At 53.0% G+C, this 27411-nt stretch overlaps 1 protein-coding gene across 1 annotated transcript in view; it reads left to right on the top strand.

Moving 5' to 3' along the window:
• The window catches only part of GLI2 (GLI family zinc finger 2), a 254564-nt gene that overhangs the window by 165724 nt on the left and 61429 nt on the right, over positions 1 to 27411 (top strand). The window contains 1 exon segment of the mRNA XM_087435035.1: positions 25635 to 25740. Coding sequence (XP_087291161.1) covers positions 25635 to 25740 — 106 coding nt within the window.

The raw sequence follows: 27411 nt of genomic DNA, 5'->3' as shown, positions 1-27411 counted from the left end.
TAAATGAGGTACTGGATGAAAATATGCTTTAGAAATGAGGCTTGCACAGTGAGTACAAATGCAGGCTGTTTTTCTTGCTGTTGTCCAGCCCAGGTGTGGGCCCGCAGGAGAATGTAAATGGCTCTGCGAGGGCACAGTGGCCCTTTGTAGGAGTGTGCGCCGTGGCTCTCCAGCACTCAGTGTCTCCAGGAGGCCTGGTGAACACAGATTGTCGAGCTCCATCCCCACTCCTGATTCCCTGGGTCTGGGGTGGCCCGAGCATGCTCCCAGGGGCCCTGAGTGCGAAGTTGGCTTTCCTTTCTTTTCTTTTTATTGCGGTAACATTGGTTTATAACATTATATAAATTTCAGGTGTACATTATTATATTTTGATTTCTGTATAGATTACATCATGATCACCACCTAAAGACTAATAACAATCCATCACCACACACATGTGCCTAATCATCCCTTTCACCCCCCCTTCCCCTCTAGTAACCACCAATCCAATCTCTGTCCCTATGTGTTTGTTGTTGTTTTTATCTTCTACTTATGAGTGAGAGCATATGGTATTTGACTTTCTCCCTCTGACTTATTTCACTTAGCATAGTACCCTCAAGGTCCATCCATGTTGTCCAAAGAACATGAAAACACGAATGCATAAAGACACATGCACCCCTGTGTTCACTGCAGCCTTATTCACAATAGCCAAGACTTGGAAGCAACCTAGGTGCCCATCAAGGGACGAATGGATGAAGAAGATGTGGTATATATACACAGTGGAATACGACTTAGCCATAACAAACGATGAAATCCAGCCATTCATGACAACATGGATGGACCTGGAGGGTATTATGCTTTGAGTTCTGAGTCAGGCATGGCAGGTTCTCCTGGGGAGCTGGATGCAAAATGGGCCCCAGCTCGCTTGCTGCCCCCATTGCCACGAGAATCCATGTGCATCCCAGCTGCTGCTGCTCCCGTCTCTTCCTTTCCTGCCTCCTCTTCTTCCTTCTTTAACAGGATATACTCTTAAACCAGTGCCTCTCCAAGGTGCAAAATAATCACCCCAGGATCTTGCTAAAATTCAGCTTCTAACTCCATAGGTTGGGGTCAGGCCCAGGATTCATTTTAAACACACACCAGGTGATGCCCAGGCTGCCGGCACTTGGACCACACTTTAACCAGCAAGGCCTAAGACAGGCAATTTCCAAATATTAAAGGCACTTCTTTTTGGCAAATCCAATCGTTATTTCCTCCATGAACTCGCAAAGCAGCTCACCAACCAGCTTAGTGACCCTGTGCAAGGATCTGAGCACTTGCTGCCTCGGTTTCCCCTCTATACGGTAGGGATGATATACCTGGCCCCATGAGGTGTGAAGTAAACAAGATGAAGGGACACTGCCCACTTCCTTCAAGGCTCTGGCTGAGCATTATTTGCTCTCCTTCCTCTGACTGTCTTTTACTTTCACGGCCCTGGGTGAAATAGCCAAGGGATGTGTGTGGCGATACTTGTGTCCAAAAAGTGGATGTCGGTGCTATTGAGTGATTTGCTCAGGAGGGCAGAGGTGGCCCTAGGGTGACCCTGTGTCTGCTGATCCCCGAGTTCAGGTTCAGTATCGTGCCTTCAGAGTGAGGAGTAAAGACCCATCAGAGCATTGATCTTGTCGCTCATATTCCTTTCAAGAATTTGAAATCATTTTTACTTTTCTTTTTTAGGTAGAATGGGAAAACAGCCTTTCTGCCTGATGGGTATAAATCTTAGCTCTGGGGTTTGTACCAGCATGAGTTTTTTTCACACACTTACCTTCACCTCCCCTCCAATCTGTAAATGTTTTTTAAATGTGTATTTTCTTTCAAAATAAAGCCACTTACGCTATACGAAAATGAGCCGCTGACATGAAATCCACATTTAGCAAACCTCTGTCATCCATGTTTTACTGAATGTGGACTATTGTGAATTAAGTGAAGTCACTGTGGCACCCCACCACCCCCAAATCGTTGTGGAAGTAGAGCTGCTCCTAAGTAAAAGATAAATTATGGCTGGATGTAAAGAGGCATCATTTAAAAAGTGTCAGGATACAATTGGGTTCTTAAAAACCATGCAGAGCTGCTAAATTCACATGAAAATTGAGTGGTGCAGGATTGCCTGGGGTGACAGCGTCCTTGGCATTGATTTATCCCGTCTGTTTGGCCAACCCATTACTTCAAGCCTCTGGTGGAGAGGCAGCATCCGCCAGGAGGGTCTTCATGCCCCCAGCCCCCAGCTAGACCTCTGGGGAGCACGAGGAGAGCAAGGGTCTGCGTAGACCCCAGGGAGAAAGATAATGCGGGCAGAACCGGCTTCAGAAAGGCGACATCAACAGGGAGCACGTCCCTTTTCTTATTATTTATGAGAAAATCCTTTCAGTAGCATCTTGAAGGCTGATTTTAGACTTAATTTAACCATGTCCCCCTTGTTGAAGTTTTAGGTGGCCTACAATTGCTTATGTTGTAGGTTCTTCTGTGATCAAGATCTCTGTGCTGGCACTTTGACCACTTAGGTCTCTACCCTGGAGTAAATTAGAAGGGGAGATTACTAAGTCAGAGTATGACTCTCAAGGTGTACTACCAAACTGTTCCTAACAGTGATTTCCAACAGAGTGCTTCGCAGCACCCTTTCCAGCGTGGGATATTTTCATTGAGAAAAAAATCTTGCTATTTTTTTTAGGTAGAAAATGGTATTATTTAATTTTCAGGAAATTAAGATGTTTTTGCCTTTTTTTAAAAAAAAGAGGAAAGTCCTTGCTTAGGGAAGCGTTGGGGATTGTGAAAGGCCAATTTCGCAGTGGCTTGCTGGAGCCAGCTGGTGAGAGCCAGTTCTACACATCTCCCAACTCCAAGTTCAGTGATCGCTCATGGGTAGCCTGAAATCAGCCGAGGTGAGAGCGTTTACACTATGGAAATTGGCAAATGCTTCAAGTCAGGGCTCCCGCCTCCCCCCAGTAGTTGGTTGTTAACATTTGTCAGCACACCACTGCAGCCATTTAACACTTGGTTATAGAGGGCGTGCTGAGAAAACACGTGATAATAAGAAGAGCCCACAGTCAGAGTAGTGCTGACTGATAGTAACTGAAACTCTGTGATCAAGGGCTGGGTCTCGCGGCATCCTTGATCCCTAAGTGGGAGAGGAAGCGTTCCCTTCAGGCTTGAGTATTCGAGGAAGGCTTTGAGGCAGAATTTGAGCTTAAGCCAGATCTCTGAGAGTGTGCAGAATAAGGAGGAAGGAGGAGTGAAGGCTGGGAGGCACAGTGTGTTCGTGGCTGTCAGAAGGCCCCATTTCTTGTCATAGGTGATGGCTGAAATTAAGATTCCAGCGGGTGCCGTGAACCTGGGCCATGACATTAGCCAGAGCCCCTCCAGGGTCTGTGCTGCTCTCCCCACGTCCCTCTTGGTGATGGGCTGTGGTGGCAGGATGCTGTGCGCCTCCAATTCCTGGCATCTGGTTCCATTTCATCAGAGGTTGGAGTTCACCCTCAGCAATCTACAGCACGCATGCATTTCAAAGGAGATGCTTAATTGGTCCTCAGTGCTGGGCTTTTTTCATCTCTCAAGGAGAAGTGAGTTTTGTTGCCTTGATGGATGGGGGAGGACAGGTGGAGCTTGGGAGTATATTTGAAAGTTGCAGAAGTTGTTCATTTTGAGACTCTCTGTGTAATAAAGGGTTCAAGCTGAGGCAGGGGAGGGAAGTGAGACTCAAGAAAGGGATGGCAGAGGAGGGATTTATTGAGGCCAGTTATCCATGGCAGAATTTGGGGCCAGACAGCCAGGGGGGAAATATTCAGGTGTTGGTTTGGTTTAGTTTAAAAAGGAAATTCAGACATTTCTTTAAACTGCCTACCAGCCTCTTGGTACTGGGTGCTTGGTGCTGATGACGCTCCTCCTGGGATGCCTCAGTGAGGGAGCTGGGATCCAACTCGCAGTTCTGACAGGTTGTTCCCACAATCTTCTGCCTTGCGATCTTTGACTTTGGCACAAGAAGAAGACAGGTTGGCTGAGGATGCGTGAGAAAAGTCAGCCAGCATCCAAGAGTCAGACTCAGCCCTGCTTGGTCCTTTGTTCCATTTCATGTCTTCATTTCTGCCACGGGTGCTGTACTGGATGTAACAGAGTCTCTGTCCACACTCGAGAGGCACAGAGACCACACATCAGACACCAGCAGAGCTGGCAGCAATGACCAAGTGAGATGAGTCTTCCAGACCCCATGACACACCCTCATCTGCTGCTCTGCCCTCTTTTTTCCTATTGATCCCACATTTGTTCCTACCAAAGGATCCGGAGGGATTATGACAAAAGAACTTAAGAGAGAGGGCTGCTAGGAGACATTCCAGAGGATCAGAAGCCTGACTGGGAAGATTTCAGGTGGGCCGGGGAAGTCAGGAGCTGGCTGAGGCAGGTGGGTGTGTAGGGGTTGGTGGGGTGTGAGGTTGGGGAGAGGTAGGTAGGTGGTGGGAGAGCACTGGTTGGGGGTCTGGCCAGCATAGAGTGTGATACAGTGGTGGGGAGGAAGCTATTCTCCTCAGCTCAACTCAGTCCCAAGAGCATGTTCATCCCCTGAGGACAGCCATGGGCTGTGTGCAGGCTCTGTAAGTGGTACCAGGAGTTACCAGGAGGATGGATGGACGCCCTGCCTGCCTTGAGTTCTGGAACATGCTAGGATCTTCTGGAAAGTGAACATTTAGGGAACACCAAGCACTGTCCTTACCTGTAGGACACCGAGATGGCTGAATGAGTTTCCTTTAGGTAGAAGCCATTCATTCATTCATTCATGGACTCACTCATTCTTCTTTATCCCTTGAACACTAACCTGGCCTGCTGTGTGGCAGCCTTGGACCATCATTCCACTCAGATGCTTGTTGCAAACATGACTTGTTCAGATGGACAGGGCAGGGACCTGGGCTCTGAAAGCATGTCGGTTCCTGGCTCTCTGTGTGACCCCGTGACTCTGGGTTTTGGTTCTCTCACCATCAAATAGAGAACAGCACATCTGCCTGGCATCTTCTGGGTGCAGGACGGGGTGTCTGTGTGAACAGGCGTGAGCACTGGAGTGGCCTGCCGACGGAAGATGGGCTGTGACCCAGGACTCGCCTTCCTGGCGGAGGTACAGCTGTTCTCAGCGCCTGCTGCCCCTTGGAGTCCTCTGGGGAGCCTTTAGAAATGCTGATGTCCTGGAGCCCGGCCCAGAGATACTGTCTCAATCCGTCAGAGCTGGGCTGGGTATTGGCATTTTTAATGCCCTGGTGTTTCTAATATGCGTCCAGGGCCTGCAGTTCCCCTGAGGCTGAGAAATGGGGGGCTGGGAGGGTGGATGATGGCACCCCCTCTGTCTGCTCCTCTGTCTGCGCCTCTGGCCCTGTGGCTGGCATGGGGCAGGGAGGTAGGCCGGAGCGTGCCCGAGCTGCAGGCTTTCCCTCGGCCATTAAAGTTTATCGTTGCCACGGACAGTGATTGAAAAAGGCTTTTTGCAGGACTGAAATGTGAGCAATGAAACTTCCCAGTTGATACCGACACAGGGCACTTATCTCATAAAAATATCCTCCGTGTCAAAAGGTTTCAGTAAATGTGCCTGGAAGTATTAGCAGTCATTTCTGCCAGCCTCGGGCTCCCCCGGGGCCTACATGAGGCGCTGTAAAAAGGGGCTCTTAGTTCCTGCAGAGGAGCGGGGAGGAGGGAGGGAAAGATGGAGAAGTGGGGGAAGCTCCAGCCCGGCCTGCTGCTGGTGGGGAAACTACGAGATCCTCAACGAGGCTTCTTTGAGGGTGGGAGGGCTGCTCACCTGAGGGGCAGTATGCTGACAGCCAGCTAGGGCATGTGGTTACATTTGTGTGATCTCACTGACTGCTCCCAACAATCCTGAGAGGGAAGTTACACAAGAGACAGCTGAGGCTCAGAGAAGTTAAGTGACTTGCCCAAGGTCACACAGCTAGTAAGTGGCAGAGCCAGGATTAGGAAACCGAAACCCTCCTCTCTTCAGGACACCGCGAGCCTAGCATGAGTTCTCACGCGGCTTGGGGGCGGGGTCGCTGCCGGAGGCCCAGGCAGATCCAGGCAGGCCTCTGCCCCCGACCCGAGGGCTGCTCCAGGGCCTGGGCTGGGGGCGCAGCTCAGGCCAAGGAAGGTTTCCTGCCTGCATCTGAAGGGCTCTTGGGCAGAACACGGGTTTTCAAGGTGGGCTCAGGCTTCTATTGCTCCTTTTATTCCACTCGAGACCCAACATAGAGCTGGATACACAGTAGGTGCTTGTGAATTGGGTGTCAGCTGCCTCCCTGACGTGACCAGGGACTGATGGGGGTGCTATACTGCCCCCTGTACTGGTCCAGGTTTCTCTGCAGGTGGTCAGTACACCGGCTCATCCTGCCCTGCCCTTTGCTGGGCTCTGATTGCCTACTGAGTGCTTGGGGGCCTGGATGGAGGTGTGCAGTCCAGAGGAGGGCTGGCGCCTCTCTCTGAGAGGCATGCTGTGCTAACCTGCCTGCTCGCCTCCTGCAGTCGTGTCCACTTGGGAGCCAGGTCAGGGCCCTGGCTCCCGCAACAGGGTGGGAGCAGGCGAGTCCAGGGTAGTGTGTCCAATAGCAATTCAGGGGCTTGGGCATGGCAGGGGTTCCTGAACTCTGACCCAGGGAAGGCGGGGGTCACATCTCTGTAGCGGTTTCCCTCTCGCTGCCTGCACCCGTGTATGGGTAATGAGGCTCCCTGGGCAAGTCAGAACTGAGCCTGGGGGTGCTGAGTGCAGGCTGTGGTCTCGGCCCTCCTCCTGCACTGGATGCCGGGCAGGCTGAATCTGGAGCAGAGCTCCCAGAACCCAAGTTCGCTGGCCAGTCCAGCAGCTCACAGACTGTACTCCAATGTCAGAAAACCCGAGGGGCCAGGTGAGCAAAAGGCGGCTCTGACCAGACCCCTGTTTCCCAGGCTCTGGCTCCCTGACTCTTGACACACTCACCTTGTACAACTCATTCTCACTCAGGATCCCGGCCACCACCCAGTGTCCTCCAGATTCAGCCTACCCAAGAGCTGCCCCCAGCTCGGGCCTCATTTCTACAGCTAGTCCCTGGACATGGCCGCCTGACGCTCCAGAGGCATCTCAAACTCAGCAGGTCAGAAACCATCCATTTTCCGGCCCTCAAAATAGCCTTTCTCTGCTGTGTCCCCTCTCGTAGTTGGGGACACCACCACCCACCTAAGCCCCAAGTTAGCACCCCACCCAGGATGCTTGACCGGGCCAGCTCCACTCTTGACTCCCCACCACACCCACTCAGCACCCCTCTGCCACCTGCACTGGTGGGGCTCCGTTCCCTCTCTGCCCCCGCTGTACTGGTGGAGGCCCTCCATCTCTCACCCACTTGCTCCAGGGTCAGATCTGTGTCCTAATTCATCTCCTTGCCTCCAGCATCATCTACACACCCCACCCTCCACGCCCTTGGATGTAAAATGCAAATCTGACCCCATTACTCCCTTGTATAAAACCTCCTGATGTCTCTACATCACCAGCAGGCTGATGTCTTTAGTGTCATATAAGACATGGCATGCCCCAGCCCCAACCCTCACCGCTGCCCTTCCCTTGATGCTGTGACAGCACAGAGCACTCCTGCTGTTTCTTGTCTCTGTGCCTTCCTGGCCCTCTCTGCTCACCTGTCACCTGTATACCTGCGTTTCTCCTGCTGGCTGGGAGAGCCTTGAGATGAGGGCCGGACTATTTTCCTTCCTGCATCTTGAGGGCAGAGCCTGGGCCCGGGACCTGAAGATGTGGGCTGTATGGTGGAGAAGACTGAACTGGGAGCCCGGTGACCCCCAGGACTCTGAGTGGAAGTGGCCTCTCTTGGGAAGACCCCATAGTGCTGGTTTATACATAACCACGGGAGTGCATTTTCTGCGGCCGGAGACTTCTGCGCCTCCATTTTTCCAGCCAGCCCTACTGTAATAAGACAGCAGTCATCACGGAGGGCAGGGTAGGAAGTGGTTGAGCCTCAGGCTCTAGAATCACAGACAAGGGTTCAAGTCCCTCCTTGCCAGTTACTTGTTGTGTGGACAAGTCACATACTCACAAGCCGTGTTTTCCCAGTCGGAGAAGGGGAGTAGTGATAGTGCCCCCACGTAGGGTTGATGTGAAGAGCAAATGAACATAAACATCAAGTGCACAGAATTATGCCTGGCATAAGCACTCAAAACAATGTCTGTCATTGCATGTCATTCATAGATACTCTTTGAGTTTTTACCACTGGGCTGCTGGGCTTGGAGAAACAATGATATTACCATAGTCAACAATATGGACATGGAGGTTGCTGCCCTCATGGGCATTTATTGATCCTCTTTGATGTTCTTGGGGTGAGGAGTGGCTAGAAGACTGGTGTACACAGCACTTCCCAGCCTCGTGTTCCCATGGGACCGGCATGATAGGTCATTAAACCTGCCCCAGGCACTGTGGGGTGAGCAGGATCGTCTATGGTGGGACGTCATCTGGTGGTGAGGAGGGAGGCCCTTCAAGCCCTGGTCTGGTGATCTGTCCCCTCAGCCTCTGCTCGGCTTCAGCCTGAGTAGGCTGGGTGTGGGAGCCCAGGACCAGCCAGAGCTCACAGCGTGGACCTGGGTTTCAGGGTGACGCATCTATGTGCACTTGGGTGGAACACGGAAGCGACATTGCGCCTTCTCTCTGGTTGGCAGCTCTGTGGGGCACCTTGTCAGGGCCCTTGTCTCTGGAGCATTTGGTCTGCTCCACCCTGCAGGCTTGTGCTCTGTGGATCGTTCACTGAAAAGAAGCTGGGCCCTGGGTTAAGACTCCACATGTTTCAGGACTGCAAGGCGGCAGGGCCCTGTGGCCCATCTAGGACGCAGAAGAAGACACCATTTCCGCTTCCAGGGAGGGAAGCCTCCCCCACCCAGATCTGGCCACGGCTGTAGCCCCCGGCTCCAACTCCTCCCCTGCAATGGGCCACACATGGCATCTGCCCTGAAGCTGTGGTTTGGGGGAAACCAATGTTATGAGAACAGCTCCTGGCTCTGACTGGTGTCGCTCCAGCCCAGAGGCAGATTCGGGGTGGGTGGTTTGGTGTGGGAATCTGATTTTGTCTGGAAAGGAAGGGGAGTCCACCACTGGGTAGAGCCCTGCGTGGCTTGTGGCTGGTGGGGCAGACTGTCTGCAGAAGCGAGATGCAGGCGGACAGGGGTTTCCCGTTGGTGCCAAAGTTACCCACCCCCCTGCCCTGAAAGTATGTCTCTCACCCAGTGGGGGGAGTTGGGGTACACTGTTGTCTGTGGTTTGTGCAGAAGATCTATTTCCCAGCAGAGTGACTGCGAGGGTCCCCCAGCTCCTGTCCCCTGAGTCACCAGAAGCACAGGATTGCAGCATGATCACTGTCCTTCCTTCTTGGGAAGAAACGCGCCCTCCACCTTTTGGCTGGTTTGGTAATAAGGGTCCCATAGGGAGATCACCTGGAGGTGCCTCCCAGACTCGAAGAGCCTGGCTGGGCCCTACCAGCCTCTTCCCAAGTGTGGCCCTGCCGTCCCCCTACTTTAAGCTCTGCTGCCCCTGCCCAGCTGCCCTTCCGGTGGTCACTGTCTCTGACCAACCCTGCTCCGTCAGTTCCATACCCACTGCATGTGGCTCTGTCCATTTCCGTGAATTATCCCTTCCAAAGTGCCATCTGGATGGAAAGGGTGTGGAATACTTTAGGGGCCTGGAGAAGGGACATGGATTTCATGGCCCCAAACCTGGAAGCCTGATGCTCACAGGTGTAAAAATACAAAACCCGTTTATGGCTGGCTGCTGATAGATCGTGCATCCCACCTCATTTAGACCCATTTTACACATGGGGATCCCAGCTCCTGCCAGGTCCCCAGCGGGTCCCACCACCCCATGGGCAGCAGAGCTTTATGAAATAGCTCGTGCCTTTAATGTTAGTGACAGCTTCTCCACGTGGGGCGTGCTGAGGTGTGCACGGGCGCCAGTCCAGCTATGTGGGCTGTCCATCCCATTTCCCTCTGGTCTCCTCAGGACCACTGACGGCATCTGCAGTTTCCCTACCCTGTGATTTCCTCCTTCCAACTGTCCTGTCCCACCCGTGAGCCCCACAGGGCATCTGGTCCACCCCTGCCAGTGGGGCCTCCGCCCATCCCAGAAGTTTGTTATGCTAACAAGCAGTTTGGGGTCTCCCAGTGGCCAGCAGGCCTGAGGCAGGGGTGATGGCGGGGCCCTTGGCCACCCCATCCCTTGGCAGGATTTGCCAGGCTTCTCGTCCTAATCAAGGGCTGCGTTTTAATTTATGCAGATGGGGGAGGGATGGTGGCAGGGAGTCACAGACATCCATCACCCCATTTCCCGGCACCAGTCATTCGTCAGTGGGGCCTTAAAGATAATACACTTTTTGTTTAAGGCAATTACTTAATCTTGACAAACTCCTGTGTTAAGCAGGGCTATTAGCGGGGCCCCTCATTAATCAGCACAAAACCAGGTGGGTGCTTTTTCCGAACTGCAATCGCTCTTGGGGACCTGGGGTGGGCCCTTTGCCATCCTCGCCGCCCTAATTACAGCAGCAGCATGCTAACAATGAGCATCCCGCCTGTGCTGCAGGGGCGCTGAGCCACAGGCGGGAGGGGGCCCATTTTTAACGTCAGTCAGCACGTTTTCCAAGCCAGGCAGAATGATCCATGGGGGTTATTAGCAGGCACCAGGAACACAGCTGGGGAAAACAGATAACCCCCCTCCTGCGGGTCCCTCCCAGACTCGCCTCCAACTTTTCTGGATCCCTGGGCAACACTTAGAAGCTGCTGTGGGAAATACCCCTTCTGTTTGAGGGGTTGCGTTCACTTTTGGAAAGGCCACAAACCAAGACCAGCCCTGCGTCCTGGCGTTTGACTCCTCCTCCTCACTGGGTCACACGTGCTTCTCCCTCATCTACCATGCACTTGTGGCTCTGATCCCAGCGAAGCCCCGGCCCAGGCTGCCCTGAGGGGAGCTGGGGACCCAGGACAGGGCCCTGGGCCTCCTCCTTGGCCTCACATTTTACCTTCAGGGTCCTAGCAGAGCTCTCATTGCCCTGTCTCGCCTGTAAGGATGTGTCTGGAATTTCCGTGGATGCCTGTGAGGCCTGGCTGGGATGCTGATTATCCGTGTGACTGACCCTGCCAGGTTACTGGACTTCTCTGTGCCTCAGTTTCCTCATCTGTAAAATGCAGGTGATAATAATAATACAGCCCTCATCGAGTCTTGTGAGGATTAAATCAGATAACAAAGGTCACCCGCTCTGGAAAGCTCAGGCAGGTAGGAAGCCTGTGCATTTCCTGTTAGAACCACTTCTGTTTTCAGTCTCTGAGGAGGGTCGCAGTGATGAACTGAGTGCTCGTTGTACTGCTCTGTCTGCTGCTGCTACTCTGTCTGCTGCTACTCTGTGTGGTAGGGCTTTCTCTCCTGGGTCCTAAATTAGTTTGTACAGAGTGTCAGCAGCTTCTGGCCACCCTTGTTATCCTCAGATCTCTTTTGTGGTGGTGAGACGATTCACTCACTCACTCACTCACTCGGCACATATTCCTCACTCCCTCCATGCCAGGCACTGGACTCTGGCTTTGAGGAAATGGTGCAGAGGGCATCTCTCCTGCCTGATTTCAAGAGGGGGCTGGAGAAAGGTCCCAGAAGCCTCACAGAGGGAGGCACATGTGAACTGGACTTGTTTAGGGCAGTATGAGTTGGCGTGATAAGGAGATGGGCATGAGGCGGAGGGACTCTCCAGGCTGGGTGAGCGCTGGTAGTGGGCTGGGAGGTGTGAAACAGGGTGGGGCTTTCTGGGGTCTGTGAGGCTGTCCATCTGATGCTGGGGGCAGGCTATGGGGCAGGATCAGGAGGGGCTCGGGCTAGGCTGGGCTTTGCACTCTCTTCTGCAGGCGATGGCGGGACCTGGGGGCCGCCTGTCAAGCAGTTGGATCCCTCCTCTGGGTTCCCTTTGCTGGAGTGGAACTGGACCCACAAAGGAGGGCTGTTGCCCACAGCACCTTGAATGGGATGAAGGAGCCAGGCTGCTCTTGGGTTTCTGGAAGGGCAGCTCTGGTTTGTCCAGAACACATTGTGTGTGGGAGCTTGCCCCTGGATGTTAAACCCTGTTTGTTTTAAAGGAAGTAGACTCCGTCTGCTTTTAATTCACACACTTAGCTCATCAAAATATTGTTTTACAAGAGGTTTTTTTGATGTCTAGGAAGACTTTGGAGTTTTTTCCTTCTTTCTTGCCACTCGATACAGTTTTATTCTAGGAAACAAGATTCTGGGCCCTGCTCAGAGCCAGCGGGATGGGTCATGAGGCTGTGTTTTCTGTGTCTTAGTTTCTCTACCAGCAAAATAGGGGAGACAGGCTTTTCCCAGGGGTTCTGTGGACTGGACTCCAGGCCTGTCAGGTGACCTCCAGTGTCACCGGTTAAGGGAACCAGTTTCCACCAGCAGCAGCGGGAACTCATGGGCTGGAATGTGGGGAGGGGCAGTGGGAATGGCATGTGCTGGACACATCGTTCAGTCATTTGGGTCTAGAATTATATGGAGCCAGTGCTGCCCAGGAAGCTAGGCTTCTGGGAGTGTTACATAGCTTGGCCAATGTCTCTCCACGGCCCTGCAGCACATGACCCCCGCGTGCACTTTGCTTTCTGGGAAGCCTCTTATTTGTCGGAAGGTCTCAGGAGTCCGCACGCCCACTGCCTTGTTTGGGAACACCCCAAGCTCATGAGGACGGCTGTGGGCAGCAACCCAGGGCAGAATGCAGAGCGGTGCTGCTGACATGCTCTGCTCGGCCCTGGCCGGGTCAAGGATGTGGAAGAATGGTGGGGCGGGGACACTATGCTGACTTACTCCCCCGGGCAGGGCACAGGCTTCACCCACAGAATCTCATGTAACCCTCCCAACAACCCTGGGAGCCCTTGTGAGTTAAATGGATGGAAGCAAGGGAGGAAGGGAGGGAAGAAAGCATAACTACTTGTTAATCGGTTAATTTAAGTGACCAAATAGAAGTTTGCAGGGAGCTAAGATCCAGAAGTGAGGAAGGGCTGAGGTTGGGGAGAACTCTCTCATCACCATATTTTATGTATTGATGGGACTTTTATTAACCTAGTCTAGAATTCCATAAACAAAGTTCAGCGATGATAACTGGTCAGGCCTGTGCTGTTCAATAAGGCGGCTGCTGACTACGTGTAGCTCTTGAGCACTTCAAATGTAGCTGGTTCGAATTGAGATGAGCTGAAAATGTAAACCACACAATCAATTTTGAAGACTTGGTACAAATAAAAGAATATAAGACATATTGTTAATAATTTTTGTATTGGTGATATGTTGAAATGATAGTATTTTTAATATACTGAGTCAATGAAATTGTATTATTAATATTAGTACCTGGTTTTTGGGGTTTTTTTAATGTGGCTACTCGAAAATTTAGAATAACATATGTGGCCCATATTGTATGTCCATCGGCCAGGGCGGTATGTGACAGGTGCACACTTAGAGAAGAGACTAGTGTTAGGTAGAGAATGTTTTCAAGAAAAGAATCCCTTTGAGTAACCTATAATCATTGAGACCATACTGACAAGGGGCTCCCAAGAAGTGGTCCTTAAGAGACCTGCTTCAGTGAAGGAGTGAAGAGGGTTTTGTAATTAGCTGTCCATCGCAGGAAAGGAAATGAGTGTCAGCGTGGTGTTCAGAGGTACTGAAGGCTGTTCTCACAGCAGAGTCCGCTGCCCAGTTCTGGATCTTGTGGACTGGCTTTGACAGGCTCTGTCCCAGAACAGACCCTGGAGTAAGGGGTGCCTTAGCCAGCCCAGGAAAGCATCACCGATGCCCAGTGGGGACCGAGTGCCATGGCCCCCTCGAGAACCAGCACAGAGTGACAGCAGGCTCTCTCAGAGCTCTTGGGAGGGCATGAGGCAGGACCAAAGCCCCAGACTGGGGAAGCCTCTTGCCAACACTCTTCAGGGAAGGGGCCGGACTCTAGTGAAGGAAGCAGAGTGGCAGGGGACACCTTTCGGACAGTGACAGGACAGCATTGATGCTGCCAGCTGGCACAGGGAGGCAGGTGAGTCTCTCAAAGGGTGATGAGACTTAGAAGAATGCCTGTGCAGGGTAAACCCACGCAGTGTGGTGTCCACACTGGAGTGCCCGTGTCCCTGCCAGGCCGCCTGGGCCAGCCCGGCCTCTGTAACAGGTGCAAGGAGCCCTGGGCCAGGGGCACTAGCTCTCTGGTCGCTCTCTCCTCCAGGGCCCTGGGCTGGGTTGGTGCTTTCGGCAAGGTCCTTCGGAGGTCTGCAGGGGAGACCTTTGGAGCGACAGTCCTCTGGGCCTCAAATCTATTGTAGATTTTGGGGTCCTGCATACCACTGTCTTGCAAACAGATTCTGTGGCCAAAACAGTTTTCAAACTTAATCAGACTTGACCTTGTCTAAGATTTCTTTTGGTCCTAAGATAGTCTAATGTGGGACCCCACTCGTCTACCCTGCCAGGTGCGCCACCCATCCCATTCCCTACCATGGCAGGGCCCCTCTGGAGCTCCCGCCAATCTCCCACCCCTTGCCGAAGGGGCAGGAGTCCAACAGAGAGTTCCACGGAGATGGCCACACTCCTGGGGGCCTGCTCTGCGCCCGACCCTGCACAGACTGTGGACACATGCTAGTTTGTCTCCATTTCACAGTCTCCCTCTGATGTGGGTCCTGTCACTACCCTCACTTTACAGATGAGGAAACCGAGGCACAGGAAGGTTAAGTGAATCAGCATTGGTGCCAGGCTTGGCCACGGTATCAGCTATAGCCTCAGTGCTGTCCACCACAACCCCGTGGCCTCTGTCTGCCTCTAGTGCCCCGTCCCCCTTATCTTACCACTACCATCTGAGGGTGTCTCAGTCAGCACGGGCTGCTTTAACAAAAACTCTGTAGACTGGGAGGCTTAAACAACAGACATTTATTTCTCAGTTCTGGGGGCTGGGAAGTCCGAGATCAAGGCACCAGCAGATTTGGTGTCTGGCAAAGGCCGTCTTCCTGGTTCGTAGATGGCTGTATTATCGCTGTGTCCTCATGTGGTGGAAGGGTGAGGGAGCTCTCTGGGGTCTCTTTTATAAGGACACTAATCCCATTCATGAAGGCTCCACTCTCATGCCCTAATCACTCCCAAAGGCCCCACCTCCAAACACCAACACATCAGGCGTTAGGATTTCAACATAGGAATTCTGGGGGAACGTAAACATTCAGTCTATAGCAGGAGGGGACAGATCCCAGGACTGCCCAGGCTTGCGTGCAGTGAAGGCCGTGTGGCACTCGAGTCTGGCCTCTCCTCATGGTGTGTGCTCATGCACACTGCTGGCCCCGGGAGTGTGCACTTCTCTTTGCATCCCTGCCCACCTGCCCCCTGAGACCAGCCTCAGGGCCCTGCCCCCGCGTGGAGTGGCTTGTGCTGGCCCTGGCCCAGTGCTCGCTCGCTCTCTCTTTCCAGCAGCTATTTTGTCAAGCAACACCTTCTTGGAAAGGCCAGCCCGAGGCTCTGGGGTGGGTGGTGTGCACTGACCGGCCCAGCCGAGGCCCTGGTCCTGCCAAGCTCTGTGTGGAGGCAGGTCTGACGACGCGAGCGGCCTGGGCCTCAGCCCGCCGGACACCAACCAGCTTGTGGTGTTGGAATTTCCTGTCTGATTTTAATTTCCCCCCTCTTTTTTTCCCCCCAAGTGAGACAGAAACGCTTTTTTAATTGCATGCTGTGGAGTGCCATTCAGGATATTATTATTCTTATTAAGTGCTTCCTGTGGGGCGGTGCCTGGGCATCAGGAGGGGCCTCTGGAAGCAGCCTGTCCTGGGACTTATTATTGGGAATAATAGTGCCATTTGCATAAGGCCTGGAAGCCGAGGTGCCTGGTCACTAGGAATGAGGCTTTCCTGGACTCCTCCACACTTTCATGCCTCCTCGCTCTGATGCTTCGGCCGTTACTTCATTCCCACTGGGAGAGGACTTGGCCGTCTGAGTCTACAAATCTGAAGGGTTGGCTTTTGACACTATCCAAGTTTCAAAGTGGACTGAGGCCACCACAAGCGGAGGGAGCAATGCGCATGTGCCGTCTCCAGTGGCCCCTCCCGGCCCTGGCACGTGCCTTTAATCTGGTAGCCTGGAAAAGCACCTACGCCAGGATGGGAGCCCACCTTCTTCATGATGCTCAGGCCATTTGCCGCTGCTATTCAGGAGCCCTGGTAAATGGGACAGTGTGGTGGTCACCAGGATACGAATGTCACAACCAGGGCTGTCACTCTCGTCAGCTGTTGAGTTTCTCCAGCTAGTACGGTGGATAGTAGGCACGAATGTGAGAAATAGTCTCCTCTTACCGCTGCCAGTGGGAACTCTGGTGCTACCGCGGGTGCTAGAAATGTAAAATGGGTAGGATAGGGCAGCAGTTCTCCAGGTGTGGCCCCTGCCCAGTTTTGTCAGCACCACCTGGGCACTTGTTAAAAGTACAGATTCTCAGGCCCGTCCCAGGCCCACTGAAGCCAGACCTCTCAGGATGGGGCCCAGCAATGGTATTTTAACGAGGGCTGCAGGTGATTCTCGGGTCTGAGACGCGCTGGTGTTAGTGCCCAGTAGGTGCTCCGTAGTGTGTCTCTTATGTGTGGCACGTCATTTAATCCCCGGGAAGAGGTTTTCCTAATCCCTTATGTACAGGGGAGGCCACCTGGTTTGGGCCAGGATTCACACTCCACACAGCTCCAGGCCAGGGCACAGTTGAGTCCTCTAGACTCTGTCCACACTGCCTCTGAGCCTGAAGAACCTGTCATCCTCCCCCTTCCTTCCAGCTCCCCCAGTCCTGGCCCCTTCAGGGCCCAGCTCCAAAACTGCCTCTTCCAGGGAGACTTCCTGGCTGCTCCGGGCCCAGAAATCTCTTCCCTGACTCTGAGGCCTTTCTGGCAGCCTATATTGCATGGAGCCCGCTGAATCACACAGGGTTGGGTTCTCCAGCTTTGCAGACAGCCTCCACGCAGGTGCCCCTGGTGCACTGCCTGTGGGCAGGAATTGTGCCTCTTGTTCTCTGGGGCCTCCAGAGCGCTCGAGCAGGGTCGTCCTACGTTGACTGAGGGGGGGAAGCCTTAGGTGGGCTGGCGGGCCGTGGGTGTGACTTCATCCTCTGGACTGTGGTGGGCCAAAGATTGAGAGCTCCGTCCTGGGAGGTGGGCAGCTCCACTGTGGATTCTGGAGAAGGCAGAGGAGCTGGACCTGGTGGGGCCCGCAGCCTGTGCAGGTCAAGGCCATCTTAGAGGGGCCACGTGTCTGAACTACGACATGTCTCTAGGTCAGACCCATGCGGCTGAGGGAGGAGTGTGTGGTCTCTTCTTTGGAGCTGGTACCGTCATCCCATCACCAGCTGAAGGGCTGGCTGATCCTTGGCGTTCATCGGAGCACACAATAAAGGTGCCAGTCGCCATCCCTTCCCCACACAGTTAACATTTTTCGTGCTATAAAGTGTCTTCACATTCCCGTTCCCACTCCTTCACCATTTGGTTGACTGAGTTAGACCTTCAGCGTGGAATCGAGAGCACCAGTCTCTCTCGGGATGGGCGAGTCCACCCCAGAGGTGCACTTGTCCAGGCCATTGACCGCCCCCTTGCTTCCTGGTGGGAGAGCTGGGTTCTGTTTAAGGAAATTGGATCCTGAAGGGGATCCCATCCTCTCAGCCACCGCCTCCAGCCCATGGGAGGCATCACCCACCTGGGACCCCATCACACCCTCTTCTGCCTTGGGTTTCTTTTGCCACTGACTTTCCTGGGAGCTGAGTTACTGCTGCAGCACAGGAGGATGTGGCTGAGGACAGATGAGGAGGGGACACAGTTTTCTTTTTTTAAACCCACCTTTTAAGCAAAATTCACAACGATGTTCATTGGAACTACCAGGCCACCTACAAGTCCCCTCAGCTGTTTGTTTTGCCCTGGCCAGCACGGGCACAGACACCAGGGAAAGAACAGTGGGAGACAATGGGGTTCGGAATAGCCGGCCTGAGCCTCCTGTGGATGGACCACGTGGGAATGGGGGGCGCTCAGCAGGGAGTCATTTGTAGAAGAGCTTTCCTGCAAAGCCCCGAAGCCATGACTGTCATTTCTGCAGTCCCCGCTCTGTAATGCAGTGAGTCAGGAGCAGTGAGTTTGCACGGAGTGCGCATGCGGCGGCGGAGGCCACATCTGAGTTCCTGTCTGATGCCTCTCGGTGTCCCTTACATCAAGGAGCAGGGGAAGGGTCCCGTCGTGACTGTAGCACTGGGGCCTTGTTCACATCTCCTCGGAGATTCACAGCAGTGGGAAGGGGACTACACTGACTGAGTCCTGCTCTGTGCAGACACTGCAAATGTGCTGCCCAGCCATCGGGCTGCTGTCGTTCGTTCTTACAGATGAAGACGCTGAAGCTCAGAGCGCTTGTCGCTTGCTAGCAAATGACAAAGCCAGGCTTCACACCCAGGTCTGTCTAGATTTATGGCTCATGTGCTTCCTACTGCTATCCCAAGCTCCTTAGACCAGGGGGACAGTTCATCCCCCTTGGGACTGTCATTTGACTGATGTGCAACCAAGGAGCAAGCCAGATTTCAGTCCAGCTGTCAAGTTCACCTTGCTTGACTTCAAGCCCGCGCGGCTGCCGTTTCTTTTCTCTTCCACACTGGCACCTTCCTTCTCCAAACGTACAAGTGTCTCTTGCTGAGTGGGTCCTTCCATCAGGGGAAGTGACCTGGTAAGTCATCTGCACTGCAGTGTGAATCTGCTTCCCTGACTTTCCCAAGGTCTGTTTGCTTTTAAGAAAAATAATGAAACAGTTGTACTGGCTATTACTTAAGATGCAAGGAATTATAAGGAAAAGGAACATGATCAATTAGTCATTAACGGGGAGTCCCAAGCAGAGTTGCCCCTAGTGCGAGAGAAACTGGGGGCCGAGAATCTCTTTCCTGGTACCCTAGAGCCGTGCCAAATTGGAATGCCTCCATTTCAGCTTATCAGAGGCCACCTGGAGCCCGTCAGGGTGTCCGTGACACAGGCACAGCACTGGCCTCCTGCACCGTGACGCCAGGGCATGGGCCGGCTGCCTGAGCAAGATGGGGATGCGTGTCCTGCCCTGGCCCCTGACCTCCCCCGTAGGGCCCCACAGGCTGCGCTGAGATGCATTTGTGCTGCATCATAACTCACACCTGTATTGTGTCAGAATCAGGCCTCCTTCCAGAGACACCTGCCTGCACCTTCCCTCAGCCAGTGCCAGGGCAAAGCAGCTCTTCTTGGAGTGAAGAGCTTGGTCCCAGGCCCGGAGCACACCCGCCCACGTGCTCCAAGCTCCTTCGCTCCTGCAGTCTTGAGGGAAATGACCACAGTGTCTGGACCACGCTAATCTCTAGGCACTGGATGGCCCAGAGGGCTGGGGTGCCCCCAACACGTCCATTCTTTCCTGGGAGATGGTGGCTTTCACCTCGCTGGCCCCTCAGGCCATGTGAGCTCAGCCCTCAGGGCACCACCTCGGAGTTGTAGCAACACATGACCTCATCCGAGGAGCTTTCCTCCCCCTGCTGACGCGGCTGCCTGATCATGTTTCGATGACCCAGTTTTCCCGATTCTTTGTCTGCACCCCACTCTGACCCCGGCCCCATCCTCCCAGCAGTGACTCACCGGAGTCGTCATTACTGGGGCATTAGCTAAAGCCGGCTTCTGGGGGCCGGCCCTCCTCGCCCCCTTCCCAGTGCCCTGCTCACTCACACAGCAAGGACACTGCCGACACAAACGTCCCCTCACCCCAGGACCACCAGCCAAGGAGCGTTTGGCGTTTAAACCTTAATGCAGAGAAATTCTGGGGTTTAACAAAAAAAAATCCATCACGCCACCGTCCTCAGCTTCTAAGCCTGTCGGGCTTTCTGTGTAGGATCAAAAACAAATGTGCATTTTTTTCAGAGGGGGAGGGGTGATCCATAGAAAATTCCCATCTTAGAGTTTCTTCCTCAGAAACTTAAAAAGAGAGGCATTTCTTTGAAATGGCATATGGTGTGTGTGTGTTTTCCCCCTCTGCCGGAAGGACATGATTTAGTTTGGATTCTTTTTTTAACTTAAAAAAAGAGCCCGCAATGAAAACAATGTGTGGAAGGATCTCATTCAATATGTCCCTTGACGGCAGCTCTTGTTCTTGATGTTTCTCTTCATGTCCCTGGGGTGCTGCTGACGGCCTCTAGACAGACTGATTCTCGCAGGAGTCCACAGTGGAATTTCCTCCTCCCTCAGCCTGGCCGAGAGGCTCCAAGCAGAGCATTCATCCCCGAATGTTTCCGTCAGGGGCGTGTGGTACTGTCCAACCTGCTCTGAAAGGGTCCTGAGACCTCAGATGAGCCAGGGCCCACCTTCATTGAACCTCAGTTTACCTGGGGTGCAAAGTTGGTCCAGAGACGGTTGGGCAGGGGGTGTTGTCCTACAAGTGGGCACGGGTGACTGGGCCTGGGGCTGGTGGGCTGAGTGGATTTAGAGGGGCCACTGGGTCAGTGAGTTGTACAAATGGGGCCAAGTGGACATTAAGAAAAGAAAATTGGAGTCAGGAAGGCCTGTAGGGGGAGCTCTCATGCCCTGTCACACATGGTCAATTAACAGACAGGAAGAGAGGGATGCCTGCATCTTAGCAGTGATAAAACTGCTTTACCACAGAAAGAAGATTTCTCTCTCCACCTGGCAACAGCCCAGCCAATGAGAAACACTGCAGCTCAGTCAATGAGAAGCTGTTGCCACCCTGAACTGTTACTTTCTCCTAATGGACTTTGGTTTAGCACGGCCCCTCCCTACTCCCCCTTTTTCTCTATAAAAATAGCTCCCCTCCTTTGTTCTCTGGGTTTGCCTATGGTTCACCATAGCATGCACATCTCAAATTGCAATTCTTGTGGCTATTTCTGAATAAACTCGTTTTGAGGATAAAATAACAGGCAAATTTGCTTTTTAAGTTGACAGCCATGAAGATGAAACAGTGCCTGTGACCTGTTCAGGGACCCCTCCTGAAGCCTCAGTGTGTCACCGGCTGGGATGAGTGTGGCTCTTTCCCTGGGGAGCAGGTGACAGTTCACAAACAGCAGGATAGTTCTGCCGGGAAGGAACTGAGTGCTCATCTAATCCCCATTGTGCAGATGGGTAATGTGAAACCCAGAGAGGGGACATAATTTCCCCAAAGTCCAATGGCCGGCTGGTGGCAGGGCCCATCTGGGGTCACTGGCCAATGCATGCCCCTGCCCCACACCACCCGCCTCTACTCGTATGGCCTTTTGAAAAGTTTCATCAGAGCATGTGAGTCCCTGCTCAGGACCCCTGAGGGGCTTCCCACATCTCCCAGAAAAAAGATCCCGAAGTCCTTCCCATAGCCCGCCTGGTCACATAGGACCCTCTCTCCTGTCTCTCCACCTCCATCCCTTGCTCCAGCCGTTGGCCTTCGTGCTGAAGTCGCTGAGGTCTCCCACCTTGGTCCCCACCCGAGGTCTCCCTGGGCCTTGGCACCCACTGTTCCCCCCACCTGGCATGCCCACTCCTCCAGAGAGCCCTGCTTTACTCCTGCACTTCCTCCAAGCCCCCTCCCTGTTCCCTTGCCCACCACGGTTTCCTTCTTAGCTTTGTCACCCTCTGACATTACCTTATAAATGCACTTGCTGGTCTGTTCACCACTTGTGTCTTCTCCCTGGGGGAAGCTCTATGGCTCTATGAGGGTAGCGGTGCAGGCTGCGTTTCCACTACACTGCTCCCAGGACCTAGAACAGCGCCTGCTACATAGCAAGCACTTGATACAAGGCAGACAAATGAATGAATGAATGTTCCTACTGCTGCCTAGACTTAGCCCCACTGATGTGAATGGACTGGGTCACCTCTCTGAGAGTGGGCAGAGGGTTCTGGACATCAGGTCCCCGGGTTGAACTTGCTTGCTTCTGCTAGCTGATCGTAGGAACGTCCATCCATCCTGGGCCAACACTGGGTACTGCCATATTGGAACGTGAGTGCTCAGAGGCCCTATTTGTTGAGGGCCTGCTATGTGCTGTGTGCTGTGTGCTGAGCTGGGCTCTGGGAAACCGCATGGGGCTCAGTGAGGGAGAGAGAAAGAAACTACAGTCACAAACTGCCTGATCAGTGCTCTCCTAGAAGTAGAGACACGCCACTCGGGGCCTCGACGTTCTTTCTTGAAAAACGGGAATAAGAACAGAGTTGATGGTAAAGCTAAATGAGGTGCCATAAGCAAAGCCCCATGAAGCGCATTGGTCACTAAAGATGAGCGCCCGCAGCACTTCCCCTCCCTGACCCGGGGGGGACTTTGCCACACTCAAGCTGCTGGCCGACCTAACACATCAACGCCTGGATGGGAGGAACCTCTAATGTGTTCCCAGCCTCCTGCTGAGGATTCCAAGGGGGTGAGGGTGAGGGGTGCAGGGGCGTGGCCTGCTGTCTGCTCATTCTGCTGGTGTCAGCCGCCTGGAGAGCAGCAGGGGCTGCGGGAGGTCCTGACCTGCAGCCTTGACTTGAGAAAGAGAAAGCCACTTCCCCTGGTAACCTCCACAGCCTTCACCCCAGGGACCTGGCAGAAGGCAGGGAGCAGCCCAGCTGCAGCAGCACTCTGTGGGTGGCTGGCCCTGTGCTTCTTCCCGGAAGCCCCAGGCTCCTCCTCCCCCAGTGCACACGCACGTCACACACACACACACACACGCACACGCACACAGCCTCGGTGCCGCCTCCATTTCATGTTTGTCTGGTAAACTACCATGAGCCCTTCATTCCTGTAGATTTTATAGCTCTTTAGACCTGGGCGAAGTTGCATTAATCCTGCGCAGAGCAACATCTCTGCTCATAGATGGTGCCAAGTCAGGGGTTGAGGGGTGTGGGCTCTGATTGCATTAGGGGACCCCCTTCAACCTCTGCAGGTGCAGCAGTGGGGAGGAAAGGAGCACACTGGGGTGCTGGGGCATGGCCAGTGGGAAGACCAGGAATTCTAGGGTAAGTGCAGCCTGGAGTTGCTATGAAGACCCAGGAGTTGATATTTGTGAAGCACTTAGGATAGGGCCTGGTACTGTGTGTGCATTTTTCAAATACAATACCTAAGCAAGGTAGGGACAGGAGGACACCAGGGGTCACCTTTGCACCCAGGAGCTGTCTGTGGGTGTTCATTTGGGCTGGGCGGAGGGAAAAGCCCATGACCAGGTATCCAGGCCCTTGGATTCTCCTCCTGGCTCTGTCATTTTCTAGCCCCATGACTTTGGGCTGAAATCACCCTTGGCCTCCATTTCCTCATCTGAGAAATGGGCGCAGTAACACCTACCCTGGCTGCCTCAGGGGGCTTTTGGGTATGCAGGGAAACATTCAGAAATACACAAAAGCAAACCATGTTTATTTTGTTAGCAATACTGTAATCTGGTCTGCCTGGCCACATTAAAAAAAAAAATCATAAAGGCCCTTTCCTGCATCTGGGGAGGTGAACAGGTGACTCCCCTGGGGTTCGGGGCTGGCCAGTTTGTCTCCCGTGTGTAAGCAGGCCAGCACTAGCCTTCCGTCCTCCCAGTGTTTGCAGGGAGTGGTGAACAACTTGTCCCATGCCCCACAGCTAGGAAATGGCATATTCATAGTTTGATTATGGACTGTGGGGCTCCAAATATTATCATCATATAATTGTCATTGTCAGTCGTAACACGTATGGAGTGCTGCTTATGTGCGCAGGCCTGGGCTAAGCACCTCCCTGCAGGAACTTTCTATCTTCGTGGCAACCAGGAAGGTAGTTCCTGTGATCCGTTTTCAGATGAACAAACGGACGCAGAGAGGTGAAGAAGCTTGCTCAGAGCCACGCCCTGGGGGGCAGCAGGTGTGCCCTTGGGGTCTCTGACTCTCAGAGGCTCCTGGTCATCCTGTCACTGCTGCCAGAGTCACGGCCGCATGCCCAACCTCATCTTTCAGGGGACTCTAGCAACCACCAGCTCCGGGAGTGAGGGCCCAGCCAGAGGAATGGGACAGCACACCTGTGTCATGTCCGACGGCCAGTTCCCCTTTGAGCCCAAGATTTGTAGAGTCTGGCTTTGGCAAATTGATTTAATCAGGGAGAGACGATTTGCTTTCTTTGTTCCCAGTGCCCATGGAAGTTGCCAATATTGTTGAATTATGAAGATAAAATTGAACATGTAAAATTAAATTGAAGATGTCAGGAGAAAAGTTTCCTCTTGTTAAGAATTCATAGCATTCAACCCAAGTGTCCATCGACGGATGAATGGATAACTGAAATGTGGTATATCCATACAATGAATATTATTCAGCCTTAAAGAAGGAAATTCTGACAGGCTACGATAGATGAACCTTGGGGACATTACACTAAGTGAAGTAAGCCAGTCACACGAGGACAAGTACTGTGTGATTCCACTCAGATGGGGTTCCTAGAGTAGCCACATTCATAGAGACAGCAAGTAGAACCGTGGTTGCCAGGGGTGAGGGGAGGAGGGGGGATGGGGAGCTGGTGTTTAATGGGGATGGGGTTTCAGTTGGGGAAGATGAAAAGAGTTCTGGGGATGGATGGTGGTAGCACAACAATGGACTTAATACCACTGAACTGTACACTTAAAATGATTAAAATGGTAAATTTTATGTTACATATATTTTACCACAATAAAAAAAAATTCATAGTGTTTACAATACGGACCAGAACCTGTTTGCACAGAAACAGTTAGCAGCATGATTGGTATGCATTTATTACAGTAGGCTTTGCACTCAGCTGACCTGTGCTCACATAAAACAAATCCATCCACATTTCTTTAAACTCTTCAGCGATTCAGACCCAACACTGATTCCCACTGGCCCATGGCGGTCAGCCTAAGTGAGAGTTGACTGAGAAATCTCCACTTCTTAGCCCTTTTCCCAGTCTAACTACTTTTTAAAGAGCCTTGTTTTCCTAAAGCCTATAATTATGTTTGCCTCCAGGGTACCCAGGAATTTTTTTTTAATAAGCAAAGAGCATCCTACAATTATGATGATTTGTTGAGGGCAGGTTAAGTGCAGACAGGAGACTGAGTCACCTCTGGAAACCGATGCTCACCTGTTGGTGTTTGCATCTCGGAGGCACCCGCCAGTGCACTTGGGGTCAGTAATTAATATTAAGAGCTGGAGAATTAACAGACCCACATGGGTGTCCACTGTATGCCAGCACCAGGATGGGGCAGGCAGCTCGGTGGGATCTGGCCTTCCTGAGGCTGGCCGCAGCCGGGAGTGGGCCCTGGCTTCACAGATGATTCTAGGTAAATATTTCCAGCCTGTGTGACTGCAGCGTCCTGACGCCGTAACCCGGGGCTGTGGAGCCACACGCCGCCAAGGCCGGGATGGGCAGAAGCCTGTCGGCTCTGTCAGCCCTGATTTGCAGCCGAGCCTGTAATCTCCCTGAGTTCAAAGAGCGCTTAGCTGCTTGTCTTTGTCAAGAGCGCAGTTGGGGATCTTTTATGTGAAAGATGTAGGATTCTGGGGCTGACTTTGATTATTTATTCATCCCCCTTCGTGGGTGTGTGATAGCTGGGCACCGCCGAGCCCCCTGTCCTGACTGCTCTTGCTCTGAAATTCATTGAGCTTTAAAGCCCTTTGAAAATTGCTTTTCGAGGGCGGGGAAAGTTTCTAAAGTCGTGTTTCTCTCCCCTCCGCAGTGCCGCAGCACCTTTTGCCACCGTTCCATGCGCCCTTACCGATTGACATGAGACACCAGGAGGGAAGGTACCATTACGAGCCTCACTCAGTCCATGGCGTGCACGGGTAAGTTCGGCCCTCTGCCCGCTGTCCCGGCGTGCCATCACCTGCCACCAGGGAGCCCAGGCTGGCAGCCACGGCCACTCTTCTGCCTCTGTCTTTTTTTTGGAGTTCCTGATCTGCATCGTCCTGAGGGGACAGTCACCTTTGCACGCAAGAGTGCATTGACCAGGGACCCTGTGTAAATACATGGGTGGGATGCGAGCACCCAGCTCCTCTCTGGTTACCTGAGAAGGAAGTGTCTCGCACATCACCGCTCCCAAGGCTGCAGGCTGTCCTGGTGTAGACACAGTGCTTTGAGGCTCTTTACCCACCCCTGCAGTGGGAGTCCTTGCTGGGCCAGAGGCCCATATTAGTGCCGTGACCTTAGTTATGTGTTGTCTCAGCATGATAATTCATAGTGCCCCTTTCACTCTCTCAAGTGCCCCAGTTTGCAACACAAGTCATCCCGGTAAACTAGAGGGTCACCCTACTGATAAGGACAAGCTCAAAATTATACTTTGTGGCCTCTTGCTATTCCCTGCTTTGAGACCCCCAGATAGAAGGGGTGTGTCACCATTGCTGTCTCTCTGTACCAAACCCACCTCACTTCATTCTCACCTGGGACCTTGAAGCTCATAGTTGATGTTACTTTTCTTGGTCTTTAGGACTCAAAGACTTGTCCCCTTGCTACCCCATCCATTCTGCTTCTAGAAGAGAGGCTGAAACCTTCTCCTCACCCCCAACATCTCCACTGCTCCCCACACCTGCCTCAGAGGGGGCCTACTGCGAAGGATCAGCTGGCTGCATGGCCCCTCTCGCCCCAGCCATCTTACCTGTCCAGGCCAGCACATGTCCCTGTGCCTCAGCTCCTGCTGCCTAGCCTGCTTGGAATGCCCCCTCCTCCTGGCCACCTTCTAGGGATCCTCTGAGCCTCAGCGCAGGAGCCACCTCCTCCTGGGGGCACTGGGATCCCCCACACTGAGTGGGGCCCTTCCAGGATTCCCACCGCACTACCACACCAGAATAATCTGTTTTCACACCTCCTCCCAGCAGGCTCTGAGCTTCCCTTTCATTTCCGTATTGACAATGGCTGACCCACAATAGATGCATCATCAATGTTTGCTGAGTGGAGACCCCTCTCCACGTCTTCTACCCATTGAAGACAGAGCCGCTGCCTCTCCGCACTCCCTTTTGAATGAAGTCAGTAAATACTTGCTGAGCACTTGCTGTGTTCAAAGCAAGTACTGTGCCTGATCAGGAGGCAGGTGCCTGAGAAGGTGTGTCGGCTCTCAGATGGGCTGTTTCTGGGCACACATTGCCTCCCCACGACAGAGCCAATCCAGGACTTTGGTTTTCTTTTTAAAAATATCTTTCCTTTGAAATAATTTCAGACACATAAAAACAGTTGCAAAAATAGTACCGAGATTTCCATATACCCTTCACCCAGTTCCTCGAATGTTCCCGTCTTATATAACCAGGGACTGATAACAGTGCTGTTAACTAACTTAGGAATCTTACCCAAATTTGGCCAGTTTCTTGCCTGCTAACGTCTTTTTTTTCCTGTTTAGGACCCAGCCTTGCATTTAGTGTCATATCTCCTTCTCATCTCTAATCCAGCACAGTTGCTCAATCTCTTATCTTTCATGACATTGACACTTTCGAAGAGGACAGGCCAGTTACTGTTTAAAATGACCT

The sequence above is a fragment of the Ceratotherium simum genome, chromosome 9 (genome assembly GCF_057802395.1).
Source record: "Ceratotherium simum simum isolate JZ-2026a chromosome 9, ASM5780239v1, whole genome shotgun sequence".
NCBI lineage: Eukaryota > Metazoa > Chordata > Mammalia > Perissodactyla > Rhinocerotidae > Ceratotherium > Ceratotherium simum.
This window is presented reverse-complemented; position numbering and strand designations above follow the sequence as displayed.